The following is a 13825-nucleotide window of genomic DNA, read 5'->3' as shown; positions in this document are numbered from 1 at the left end:
ATACTCAAACAAGCAAGGGATACAAGTTCGCTGCAGCTTATGCAGCCGAATGTACGCATCCACCTCCCTCACACACTTCATCAAGCAGTCTTGGACACTCGTAACACCTGCAAAAGCCAATCACAATTTGGTGAAAGCTCTGGGTTGGTAGAAATAAGCTTTTAACCTGTGGTCAAGTCCGTGATCTTCACGACGACGTTTTTGCCCTTGTACAGAGCACGGTAAACAGCGGAAATCCTTCCCGTGGCCCCGGACAAAAACTCTAGAATCTGAAGATCCCGAGCCTCCAAGCTGCCCACTTCGTGGACCATCTTGGCCATGCGATGCACCCCTGCGACATGGCAGCACGTCTCAAAGACACCCATCGCAAAGCGCGACGCAAAGCCTCGTGGAGAAGGTAGTGGCCTGGTACTCTGCTGCACCCTGTGTCCAGTAGCCATGTGAATCAGAAACCTGATGCCGATAAGCGGAAGTGGAACAGGGTCTGACAAGAGAAACCGGTTGTCCAAGCGCGCGCAAAACTTCGTCTCTGCGTAGGATGAGACGACCCCAAACGAAGAACCACTGCTCAGCATGTAAGCATAGACCCTCGCAACTGCTCCCGTGTCAATGACCCCCACCATGACACCAACAACAAGCGGGCTATGGCCCTTGCTGCTCACCACAAGCTCCGGCGCACCTATCCAGTTCCCAATGGCATAGCTCGCCATGCCAGCACACACATCCTTGGGTCCCTTTACGAGTTGCAGCACCGTGTCAGCCGCTGAGAAAAGGAAACCTCTGAAATGAAGATCGATCAGCACTTCTGGCTTTGATCTCAGAGGCCTGTCTGGAAGCCCAGAGAACCAAGAATTCATATCACAGAGGAAGCTATCCCAGCAGTCCGTCTCGAAGTCCTGCGGGCAGAGATCCACCAGAGGAGGTGATGTCGACAACAGGAAACGATGATATGCGTCAACCCCAGCAGGCACAGCCCTCATAGGCTGAGCAAGGTAAGCTTTGACACTACCTCTCACGAATGGCTCCTCTTCCAAAAGCATCAACTCAGCCGCTGCATCACTCTCGAGTTCCGATGCCGCTGCGTCACTCTCCAGTTCTGATGCATCCATCGATGCCACCCTCAGCTTTAGGGTTTGGACGTTTAGGGTTCTAAGACTCTAGAATAAGAATATTCTGGATTTAATTCAAACATGGATTATAATTCTTCCTAACCTTAATCAGGTAGAGAGCTCTGCATGTAGCACAGATTCTGACTTAAAAGCGTTCAATCATAATCCCACACATCACTTTTTTAAGTATCAAGAAAATGAAGAACGAGTCTCTTCTGCCTTCTGTCAAATGTTTAATCTAGGACATCTCAAAGCAAATTCATAGAATAAAGAAACCTTTTTTCCTAGAAGAAATTACATACAAAAGTCAGGGTTGAATTCACAAATCAAACTGTACGACGAGAAGAGAGACACCTTCGCTGTATGGGAGAAAGTAAAACTTCCACTCACTCCTCATACGTCCCCCGCTCAAACTCTAACTCGCTTGTCAAGCCGCAGTTTACAACTCTCTCGCTGGAACCCCCATTGATCTTGCTAGCAGCAGCAGCAGTATGAAGATCATCACCGCTTTCTTCCAAGCTCGCATTGATGTTGATCAAGTTCTTGGCCACCACCAAGTTGTCGTGCTTGTTTTGCTCTTCGTCCGTATCACTGCTCGACGCTTCCTGCTGGAACTCTTCCTCCTCGCTCTCCTCTTCCTCGTCACTCAGCTCCTCCTCCTCTTCCAACATCAATCCATCCTCTTCCTCCTCCATCTCCAGCTCTTCCAGATGATGGAGGCTTCCATGGCCTGGCTGCTCGAGCTCCTCGAAAGAATCCTGGCCTTCCCAGTTCATCTGCGAGCTATCGTCACTCTCGCCACTAGCTTTCATTGCCAGCCTCTTGTCTTCGTCTTCATCATCTTCTTCTTCCTCTTCCAGTAGAACGGCGGCGCTCTCTTGCCGAGCGCTCCAAGATGGATGAGCTCCAAAGTCACCACCACTCCTCTCGTAAAACTGTGGTGGTAGCTCCTCCTCTTGAGAATTAAACTCTGCCTCCTTGGTCTCTTTGTCTTCCTCTCCTTCTGCCGGCCTAGTACTACCAGCCTCGTATAAAACTTCGCGGGCCTCTCCTTTCGATCTTCTCATTGGAACCTGGAAGGAGAGAAGCGTAAGGACCGATTCTCAACTTAAAAACACGAACGAAAGTAAAAACTCAGGAAAAAGTAAGCAAAAGAACACGCGAAATGGATGGATGGCTTACTCTTCGTTGCCTGTCCATGAGCTGCTGCTTTTGTTCTTCGGTGTAGGCGATCGAAGAGTCAAAGACCATCAGTCGAAGAGCAACAGCAGCGGAGGTCTGCGGGATCCAGGGGGGATTTTTTCTCTGAATGCCGATGAGTCTGCCAACTTGCTCGATCGACTCGTACGAGGAAGAGATCCAGTCCTCGTCGATTGCTCCCTCCAGATCCATGAATGCCTGCAAAGAAAACAAGAAAAAGAGATAAAGAAAGATAGCACCAAGCTCCAAAACTTTTAACTCTACCTGGAGAATTTCTCCTGCCGAAGAAGCAACCTTGAGCATTTGACACCACGCCTTTCTGTAAGAATTTGTCGACCATGCAGGCTTAAGTGCCTCGCAAGGAATACAAATCTAGGGAAGAAGGAAGCGTTTCAAGACAATGCAATAGAAGAAACGAAAGTTACCTCGACTAGAAACAGCAGTTTCTTGAGCAACTGTATTCGCGGAGGAAGAACACCACCTTGGATTCTCCAGGCGGGATCCCTGCTGATCATCTTTTGCTCGCAGTCGCGGACGTGCTGCGAGAAATCACTCCAGACATCTTCCTCGCCGGTGGAGTGGCAAAACGGGCAGTGCTTGTCGACGGCCCAGCGCAAGTCATGGCACGACTCACACTCGGCGATCATCCCATCGCTCTCGCTCTCTCGTCGCTTCTCGCCACCTCTTTGCAGCGCCTTGACGCTGCAGTGCCTCCACAGCCACCTTTCCATGTCTTTGTATCGTTCCATGGCGCCGGAGTTCTCCGACGCTGATCTTCCGAGCTCGACTTTGAGCGATCCTACCCGAGCGTCGGAGCTCGTCGAGTCTTTGCCGCCATTTCCAACCACGGCGCTGGAAGATGGACTCCCCTCGCAAGAGTCGTTTCCATTTCCATTTCCACTCGCAGCTCCAGCTTGAACTCCAGCTCCATTTCCATTTCCGGTGTGGTGACTTTGGTGGTGGTCTTGGTTCTGCTTGGTGCTAGAGCTGCTCATGGCTTGCCTTAGCGAGCCTTCAAGCTCCTTGAGAGCTACGAAGAGATTTGCTTCTCTCGTGCCTCTTATGTCCAGAAAGTTCATCAGCGCGTTCAAAGCCTACCGGAATGGACACAAACTTTGTTTAGTGAGTGACCAATAAGAGAAGAGAAAAGAAAACTCTTGCACGTAAGAAACGAAAACCATCCATGAAAACTGGGAGAACAAACATTTCTCTAAAGCCATGCAACTCAATAAGATGAAGGATACTACACTCACCTCTTCGGTGTCGATGACTTCCCAGTGGCCATCTTCATGCGATTCAAAGTAGATCCTTTTACACCCAGGGTCGTGTCCGCTACTACTAGTGACGAACTGCCAGTACCGGATGTGCCTCCGGTCCAAACCTAGAGGAAGCGACCGAATAACGTAGAGTTTCTCCGCCCGCAACCTGATATCGGCTTTCATATCGGCCCGGGACCTGTCCGAGTGCTGCGAAGCACACTTTTGCTGCCTCTCGTTTGGATCTTCGCTCAAGGCTTGCGCAGGATTGGAGCTGCCATCTTCATCTCCATCCAGCTGCTGCTCCTGAGCCTCCTGTGATCCATTCTCCAGAGCTTGCAGCAGTGGTTTCTCATCCACTTGCTGTTGTTGTAGATTCGTCTCGTCGACCTTTGCAGCCTCGGCTTTGCTGCATTCTTCTTTTAGCCGACGCTTATCGATCTGGACTTCCTCCCAGAGCTGTCTCTTGAGAGCCGACGCAGCCTCGTATCGCTCCTGGAATGCAAAGTTTATATGCAAACTTTGAGTGATGAAAACAAAGAAAAACTCACCTCTATGGCCGAGCGAACAGTGCTCCCTTGGTTGACAGCATCCACGAGAGCAACCAATCCACACAATCGGTCATGCGTTGGATCGTCCATGCAGCAGCGTGCAGTGAATTTCTAGATCGGCCCCGTTTTCTTCGTATTCTCCTGGCATTTCGGTGCTTCCTCCAGGCCGCTTGCAGCAAACGCGCAGCTTCTTTCTGCCAAAACAAAACAAAATAAAAAAGAGAGAAAAAGCTGAAATACCAAAAGGGAAACGAAGGAAATCTCAAGAGAGCGGAGAAAGGAGAAACCATGGCAGCGAATTCTCTAGCGCAGGCCCTAGATTTCCACCATCCCTGGATCTTGGTCACATTCCACGCCAGGAAGAGATCGCTCTCCTTCGTGGAGCACAGGAAATCCACCGGCGTGACGCTCACGTCCGGCGTTTCTCTGAAATACCTCCGCTGCTCGCCGCCATCCCCTCGCGCCGGGATCCCCATGATATGTGTGAGAACCCTAGTAACGTTCAAATGTAATGTTTCAAATGTAAATTTAAGAAACAAATCAAGATTCTGGAATCTTGCTTGAATGAGAATATACTTTTTGATAAGCGTATTTCTTTTATGCTTATCATCTCCGCTACAACCATCGCATATAATAATAATACCTAATTATTACTATTAGGGTTTAGCCTCCACCTGAATGCAAAGATAGACGCAATTTCCCTCTGAAAGTGTCAACAACACTCTTATCCCAGCTAAAGGTGCTGTAGCAGGGACCTGTGAACTCAGCGCTGTGCAGTGGAGGGAATTTGCACATGGTTTGACTTGGGGACTCAGTTGATTTTAGCACGCCGCAGCAGCAAGTAATATACAATGCTCAGGCCCCCATCTTGCAAGGCCCAGGTCTCACATGTGTAACCTCTAGCTTTTGGATCTCAGTTTGCTGCCTGAGCTGTTAAGCACATAACTCACGGCACTGGGCATCTGGTGGAGAAAGGACACATTCCACTTGGGCGGGCTATCCTGGCATTGAAATCTCTCCTAAGTGAGCAGATTACCATCCATAAGGCCCATGTGGGTTTGTAGTAGCAAGCAACGCCATGGCGAGAGGGGACTTTGCAATGCCTGAGACTGTCTTGCATTTGCGCCGCTGCTATGCTTGTGCTAGAAACCGCCACTTCATGCGTAGCCGTAATCGTCTTTTGGCAACGGACGTTAAAGAAAAGCATACGGCTGACTCTTCGCAATCTACATTGACGCACTAGAGTCCATGAGGGCAAAACACTCACGCCATACCAACTCTCGGGAATGTATTTATATGCACTGCTTTACGTAAATGATATACTCTGTTCGGCTCCTCAGCTCGCCAAATGCAGCTTACCTCAATGCACTCAGCGAATTCTGTGAGGCCACATGCATGGAAGTCAATGGTGTTGGGCCAGGGTATGCTCCTACCATGGGATTGCACTTCAGAAAGTAGACCATTACAAGTACCTCAGATATATTATCCACAAGAACAATCCACGAAAGGTGGGGATCATAGATTGCATTACGGCGGCACGTGGTGCATACTTTGCATTCCACTCAGATTGTTCCAATGCACTTGTCACCCACTGAAGTGCCAAGCGACAACTTTTCATAGCTGAACTCTCCACGGTCATCTTGTCTAGGAATGATGGATGCTCTCTGGGATCAAGTGGAGGAGCTCCAATACCACTTTATCCGCATGGAGCTTCATACAGGAGATGTGTCATATCCTATCATCTGTTCGAGTCTGAATTATGGCCCTTGGAGCTCCTTGTGTGGAAACGGATGATCAATTAAGTGAAGACCCAGCGGCAGCTGCAAACGAAAGCTCTTGATTTAAGCTATCGATGACTCCATCAGCCTGATGTATACGAGCGAAATGGAGGTTGGTGATCTGAGCTCAAGAAATGGACAGCAAAGCTTGGCCTTGATCTCGAGGTGCTCAAGAGTCCAATAGACGATTATAGCTGGTGGATGGCATAGGCTTTTGAGCAATAGCTGCTAGCAAGAACAGTGTGAGCCATCAAGTATGCTATCTACCAGACAACAATAGGCATGGATCCCCACAGCTATCATCATGCCCCGCCCTCCCTTCCCTCCCTTCCTCACTGTGAAGAGGAAGGCATCTTCAATGTACAGGATTACAAGGATTAGTTTGTTAGTGTAATTCTAAAGTGAGTTACTAGTTTCTTTGGCTTAAGCATTTATAAAATCCTAAATATTTAAATGTTTACTACTAGTTTTTAATTAATATTAGTAAGCCAGCCACTTTTCATTTCTCTTTGTCTCGCCTGATATTCTCATTCACACTCACATAGTCACAAAGAGCTGCATACCATCCAAAGAAAACATCATATTTGCAAACTAAATCAATGGGAAGCTAGGTACAGTCACTCATATGGAGTCAAAGAATCAAAACTAACTCGAAAAATGAGAAAGCAAATCGTGATCAAAGCCTCTGGACACTAGACTCAATCCAAACAAGAAAGAGAGAGGATTTTTCTAAATTGTCCCTTGCTAAAATTATTGTATATGTAACAGGATAAAGCTGAGGAAAGAAACATTATATATATTAAATACTTTGATTTGGCTCTATATATTAGATGGTAAGAGTTTAACATCAATGTACCTCTATTCATATTGTAGATGCTTTGCTGTTAAAATCAAGGTTTAATAATATAAACTGTTGTTTAAATTTCTAAATTAAAACCTCCTAGAAAGAATACCTTACCTTAAGTTTACCTTTATGTTAAGCCATAAGTAATAATTGTCACTAGCAGTCTTCTATAGCATTTCTATGGACAGCCTTTTATGTTGTGGCCCTTGCATATTGAAAGATTAAATGGCTACACAAGAAGAAATTATAAAAAGAATAATAGTTCTTGAAAAGGGATTTATACTCAAACTTTTAGTATTAGTTATAAATCTAAAATCTATATGTCAAATTAACATGGCTTAATGTTGAAGTGACCTTATGGACTTTAGATCTTGGTTGTTTACCAGTGCAAAATAAAAGTATATGCTCGTCCCTCAAGGCCAATAACACCTAATGCCACTATAATATTATTCAACTTGTTGTTATTGAATAGGAAGTTTAATTAAAAATCATGTCATAACAGCTTTAGAACCTGTCTTGACAGGATCTAGAGCTATAAATTTCTAATAGCAAGATACATGGGTGCAATTGCTTTGATACAACTACACAAAATACTTACTAAAAGCATAGCAAATTTAAATATCTAACAACTTGGGAAATATTACTTAAACACAGCAAATTATTCCATTACTTAGAACTTAATTGCTTCTGACAAGACAATTTGGTATCCTTGCTAGGGGACGTCCTGGTGGTCCCAATATCTGCACCCCTTACATGCTTCATGTCGAGATCATTTCAAGCTCCTTTTGAAGGAGTTCACGGTCGTGGATCGCCTTGATGTTGCTCATGGGCGTCGCTCCAGCTGGCCAGGCAATCTTAGAGCTCAAGTTCAGTGGGTAGTGAACCATCTCATCCTGTCCTGCCCAATCGAAATCGAGGAAACAAGGCTGCCCCGTTTGGACGTTGTACATGATGTTGTTTAACCTCAGATCACCATGCACCATCGTAGGTTGCAAAGCTTGTAGCTGCAGTAGTGCCCGCCAAACTGCATCCTGCATGGTCTTCCAAGTATCAGACGTCGTCTCCTCCATGCCACGGAGCTCCAACACCGATCGCCAGCCATACGCTGCCGTGAGGCAGTCCATATCCACCATTTTCCAACCGCCTGGGAGTTGCTCAATCGTATGGTGCGGTGCATATCCAGCTTGCTCCCACTGCGCATGAGCATCCTCCCCATACTGCCTGACAAACTTCACCACCCTTCGCTGTCCACTGCCAGTCGTAACCATGTAAACAAGAGTGTTTTTTATCTGATGGACCGCAGCAGCATCTGGATACTTTTCTCGAAGCGCATACGGCCAGTGCAGGGTATCTACTCGAACAGGCACTCCAGTTAGTGTAAGAGCGCTAGTGTACACCTTCACGAGTTCTTTCAAAGCTTGTCGAGTCGCATGAAGAAACCGCATCAACTGCAACGAAAACGAGCACTGAATGTAAGCTTCCATCCAGTATCAAACTTACCTTGAACAGGTGAGCATCATCCTCGAAATCAAGCAGGGATAGAAAGTCGGTCAAGGGCTGATAAATGGCCTTGTCGTGATATATGGCCCCGCCAACGCGAATGTTGGGGCCAACAAGCTCGACAATCAGCTCTGGACAGCCTGTGTAGTGGTGCCGACTAACAACAACGCTCTCTGCAGCATCAGTGCCATAATAAAAGAGGGCCTCCAAGAGCGGCTCGCCATTGAAACCCATCTCCGGTTTCACCTCGCAGGTGAGAAGAACCACCAGTATACCCAGTATCCTGGCTTTCACCTGTACATCAGGAGTCCTCCTCACGCTGCTGTCATCCCGAGATCGCTTCCCGATCTTTAACTTTACTGCATCCCGGTTAGCAACCACCACGTACTTATCGTCGTCGTCCAGATACGATTCGAGGAACTTCGCGAATTCTTGCCGCCGAAGTGCTTCCGTCCGATAAAACTTCTTCATACGGTCACGAAGGTCACGCGCTGCAGCCAGAAGTCCTGCCTCAAGGGGCGCCTTGGAGTTGAAAGTGTCGATGAAGGTTCCGAATGCTCTGGCTCCGAGTGCAATCGGCATACCACGTTCCGCTCTCATATCCTTGAAAAGCTTGTTGTCCAGAGTTCTTTCAATCCCCTCCAGCGTGGCAACTTCGGCGCTCGGGCTTGATACACTACAGACTGCTTTGAATTTGTCAGGAATAACGGCCAGGCCGGCTGCAAACCATGGGAGTTGTTTAGTTTCCTATGATAAAAGAACGAAAAGAAAAAAGAAAGAAATAACTTACGAGTCGTAGCAGGCGAGCCTTCAACAGTAAACGCAGTATCTCGCGACGAGCCATCCTCGATGCCTCCAACACCTTGAACCTTCCGGACAGTGTGTAGACTCCTTCCTTTGTCCGTAAACTTTAGACGAAGGCCAGCAACACGTACAGCGCTTGAGGGGTCGAGAACGAATGTGCTACAAAGGTCTTGCAAGTCAAAAAGACCGTCCGAGAATAATCCAACTGTGTCGGTCGAACCATCCTGGACATCACGTATGAGCACAAAAAACTTCAGAAAACAAGAGAAATACCGGTTTCTGGTGTCGAAACCAAAGATAACGGTCCTCCCTTATGATCAAGGCATTGTCTTTAGTTGTGCCATCCCCACCTTCAGTGGCCGCCCCCAAGATAGAATCTAGAGTTCTACTTGCCTTAGCAGCAATCATCTCGATGGCCACTCCTGAAACGTGGAGATTTGCATTCGGATCGAGGAGGAACTGCTTGCAAACGGCCGCTACATCGATCAAACCATCTGCGCCGACCTCGAACTGTAACGCCGGGCGGTCGCTATGCTGAATCCAAACCCTCATTTGAAACCGTAAAACCTCGAGAGTTCCAAACACAAGAAATAAAAGGCAAAACTTAGATCTCTTTTTCTTCTTTCTTGCCACTGGCGGCCATCACTGCTCCACCACCACCACCTCCACCCCAGAAAGCGAATTTCTGTCTCTTCACACTGTCCACGTAGAAGAGATCGAGCCTTTCTTCCTCCACACTAGAAGATTTTCAGGATTGATCTCCAGATGACGTACCTGAAGAGAGGAGTCCCTTAATGTTGGCACGCTGTTTCTAGAGAGCATAGGACCTTCATAACCAAAACTTAGGGTTTTCACAAATGCATGAGAGTTAGTAGTGAATGTATTTAAAATATATTCAAATATTCTAGAATATTTTACCATCTCATGGTTGTTATAATTTTATATTTATAATTTATAAATTTTTCTAAACACTTCCTAGTATATTCTAATCTAATATTTAATATTAAATAAGATTAATTTTGTATTTATACATTATAAACATTTTTATAATTATAAAATGTCATTTGATTAGTTAGAATAATAAAAAATAATAACAGTACTATTAAGCAAACCAAGCATTGCTGCACACAATGTGCAGCAAATTATTAATCCTTCTGATTCATCTTTAATATCAAAGTCTCCCACTATTATTGTTGGAAAATTCTGAATTATAGATTTTATGTGTTTTAATAATTAATATTTCAAATTATTCTATATTATCTAAGCTATCCCATTATATTAATAATAGTATATAGCATTATAGTCATATATCTGGACCTCACAATCATCCCCCTCTCTCAAAAGGATGAAAGATAATTAAGGTGCTCTTATTGATAGGTTAGAATCTAGAGGAACATTGGATAAATATTGTGTTGAACTTTATAAATTTGCAATTCAGTTTGCTATAATAATCAATATTGTCTCTTTCACTAGGTAAAAAGCCCTTTAGACAAATTATATATTATAAAAAAAAAAAAAAAATTACATTTACTTTATAAGTGGTAAATGATGCAAGTTATAACACCATTGTTGTCCCACTTATGTATAATCTAAGTGTTTAGCACACTTGAATCAAATCAATGGAAGAATGCTCATAAAATATTAATTCCAAAACCTAACATTGATAGTTTATGGCAATTGCAAAGTAAATTCAATTCTATTGGCAATATTGGATCATAACCATATAAAAGTTTATATAATGAAACACTAATGGAATTCTGTACCTTATGATATATGTATATTTTTTATTCATATAACAATGTTCCATATATCTATCTAGAATCAAAGAGTCATGTTAAATATAAAGAAAACATAGAATAAAAATCAAAGGCACCATAAGCCATAAATGGTCATCAAAAACAAAGTAAAGGTTATCTTCAAAGCAAAAGTGAAAATATAAGTGCTAATGGCAAGTCATTCAAGTGATGCAAGATTCTCAAACTTATCATGTAACCTTTAAATGCATAACTTAACCTTTAAAGTCTCATGAATCTTGTCAAAAGAAGGTAAATTTAGTTTTTACATGTTATAAACATTAAATATCAAACACAATAATTACTAATGACACTATATTCTCATTTAAAAAATCCATTAATGCTCAAAAAAAATAAGCTTATCAAGAATATAAAAAGAGAGTAAAGAAGCAAGAGAAGCTTAAATAAAAGGTGTTAACATCAGATTCCCCAAGTAATAAATAACCTTGAAATCATATATTTAAAGCTTCTGAGTTTATTAAACAATATGACTAATCAAGTTTTTTCACTTCAATAATGAAGTGACCATAACATGATTGCCCTTCAACAATATTAAAGAACCATACAAGTATGCATAAAACATTTTTAAGACACTTTTTCTATTGTGGAGTAGTTCACCTCTACTAGTTGTAATATAGTTGATGTATGCAACGGGATGATGTTAACCAAACATATTTGTACTCTTTTGCATTAGCATATATTTGATATCAATATTGAAAGTATACATATGCAAAATAAAAGATCAAATGTAATTGCCAATTTTGAAAAAGTTATTAACACTTCTTTAAATGTTTATGCATTCTTAAGACCAAATGCAAAACATTGTTAATAACTTTAGCAACATTTGGAATGATGCAAGTATGATACAAAAGATGATTAATGACACAAATTTAATAAAATCAATTTATAAACCTTTAGGAAAAATGTAGTACCCAAGATAAGTTATGTCTTTCGACCCAAATGTGCATTTCAACCACTTCAATTTCAAACTATCATCCCACAAATAATCTAACACTTTATAGATATCACAAATGTGCTCTTCCCACATCCCCTTCAAGAGGATCAAGACATCATTGATAAAGTTAATGTTATTTTTGATATATTATAAAGAACTTCATTCATCATTTGCTATGTTAAAACATTGTTCAAATCATATAACATCACTAAAAACTCGTACAAATCAAATAGTGTATAGAAAGTATTTTTCCTCCCTAACCATTAACACTTATCAGTACTCAGAAGCAAGATTTAACTTGGTGAATTAATGATTTCTCCCCAAACAATAGTATTAGGAAGAGGGTATATATCTGAGATAATTACATCGTTTACTACATAATAGTCCATATAAAATCAAATACTCTTATTAAAATTTATCATAAAATGAAATTCACATGCTCAAGAACTTTGATACTTTTAGATAACACCTTTTTCTATGATATTTGTATATAAAATCTTAACCTTTTCTTATGACAACTGCAAAAATAAATCTTGATTGGCCAATCATCCTTAATTGTAATTGGATGATGGTTGCAATCTTAACTTCAAAAGATAAGTCAAAGGTGAAGAGATCACTATACTCCTTCTTGAGTTGATCAATTGCCCTAACTAAAAACTATTTAAGTGATCTGAAAAGGAAATAGAAGAATAGAAAAAAAAAACATAAAAAGAAGTAATGGAGAGAACAATGATGGAAATAGAGGTGAAAATAGAAAAATGAAGTAGATAATGGAGGAGATATAAAAAAGATAAAAAAGAGTATTATATAAAAGGGAGAAGTCTCAAGGTCACATTTAACATGATTATGTTAATGCAATTGTAGAAGGCAATGTATAGCAACAAGTAGACTGATAAAAGATAAATTTTTGAATATATATCAACCAATAAAAAGAAAATAATAAATGACCTCTTATTATAAAAAAAAAGTTTGGAAAGTGAACATTTGATGAATTGATACCAAATGAACTTTTTGATGGTACTCCTAAAAGAAGGATAAAAGGCTCTTATTACTCTAAAGAATTTCTATATCATGACTTTCCACTACGGTAGTATAATAAAAAATTATTGATGCTAAGGACTCCACCCAAGAAATAGAGGATGCTAATCTAAAAAACACTAATAACATTAATACATATAATTAATCTCATCACACACCGAGTAACAAATATTACAACCATCTCTATGTCTTACTTTTGTCCTTGGGAACATAAGCAATAATAACATCATATAAAAACAAAATTATCTTTTATAGAAAATATGTGCAACTAAAAATGGGAAAAATGATATCTCATAACATTGTGCAAGTCATAAAGCATTGTCATGGGTGATTGGTGCAAGCGTAGCATAGGATCTTAATAAAGTGTTGCCCAACTTTATGCATTATAATATCTTTGGCTATGTACGAAACAAAAAATTCAGAGAGTGAATATTGAATTGCATAATTAACTCACATGGCCCTTGATTTAGACAATGCAATTATTAAAAGGCATCATCATAGTCATTAGCATGTCCAAATATATAAAGTCAGAAGATTTAAGTTTGTGCTACTAAACATCACAAACTTAATCCCTTTTTGGCTTCTGGAAAACCACATAGGCTTGGCAAGGCAATCCAAAGAGAGAAGCTGCAGGAAAAATCTTTTACTTCTCTCAGAAACTAGTTGGTTTAAACCTGCTGCCTTGCCATAGACATATGAGTTGTGAGGAAAGCCATTGTTCCCTTTTCAGTCTTCACCATGCAGTACATAGAAGATGGCTAGAATATACAAATGCGTCCTAATGCTTTGCAGTGGCAACACAGGTGGCAATCAGTTCTTTCATGCATTGGTGGAAGTCCTGGCAGTCAGCTAGAATGTGAACATCTTGTATGTTCTACTATGTATAATATGATGTTCTCCTGTCTTCCAGGCCGTAGGCCTGTTCAAAATATCCTCATCAATGAACCGTCTTAATTCGAGCTTTCCTAAAGCCTGTGATCACTATAATCAAATTTAA

At 41.9% G+C, this 13825-nt stretch overlaps 1 protein-coding gene across 1 annotated transcript; it reads right to left on the bottom strand.

Moving 5' to 3' along the window:
* Positions 1–1373: 1373 nt before the first annotated feature.
* On the bottom strand, positions 1374–4520 carry LOC112351297 (homeobox-DDT domain protein RLT1-like). Its single transcript, XM_024688913.1, has 7 exons — positions 4404–4520; positions 4117–4310; positions 3563–4060; positions 2735–3403; positions 2574–2681; positions 2292–2507; positions 1374–2182 (listed from the first exon to the last, which is right to left on the bottom strand). Exons 2-7 carry the CDS (start codon positions 4204–4206, stop codon positions 1496–1498), a joined length of 2268 nt encoding a protein of 755 aa, XP_024544681.1. The 5' UTR covers positions 4207–4310; positions 4404–4520; the 3' UTR covers positions 1374–1495.
* Between the last annotated feature and the right edge of the window lie 9305 nt (positions 4521–13825).

The sequence above is a fragment of the Selaginella moellendorffii genome, unplaced genomic scaffold (genome assembly GCF_000143415.4).
Source record: "Selaginella moellendorffii unplaced genomic scaffold, v1.0 SELMOscaffold_59, whole genome shotgun sequence".
In the NCBI taxonomy this organism is placed as follows: domain Eukaryota; kingdom Viridiplantae; phylum Streptophyta; class Lycopodiopsida; order Selaginellales; family Selaginellaceae; genus Selaginella; species Selaginella moellendorffii.
Note: the sequence above shows the minus strand (reverse complement) of the source record. Positions and strands in the feature narration are given on the sequence as shown.

Coding starts and splice junctions, on each gene's coding strand:
- LOC112351297 (XM_024688913.1), bottom strand. CDS start 4,206: ATGGACGATCCAACGCATGACCGATTGTGTGGATTGGTTGCTCTCGTG. Junction 4,061..4,116: donor CTGTTCGCTCGGCCATAGAG/GTGAGTTTTTCT, acceptor TTTGCATTCCAG/GAGCGATACGAGGCTGCGTC. Junction 3,404..3,562: donor AAGTCATCGACACCGAAGAG/GTGAGTGTAGTA, acceptor CCATTCCGGTAG/GCTTTGAACGCGCTGATGAA.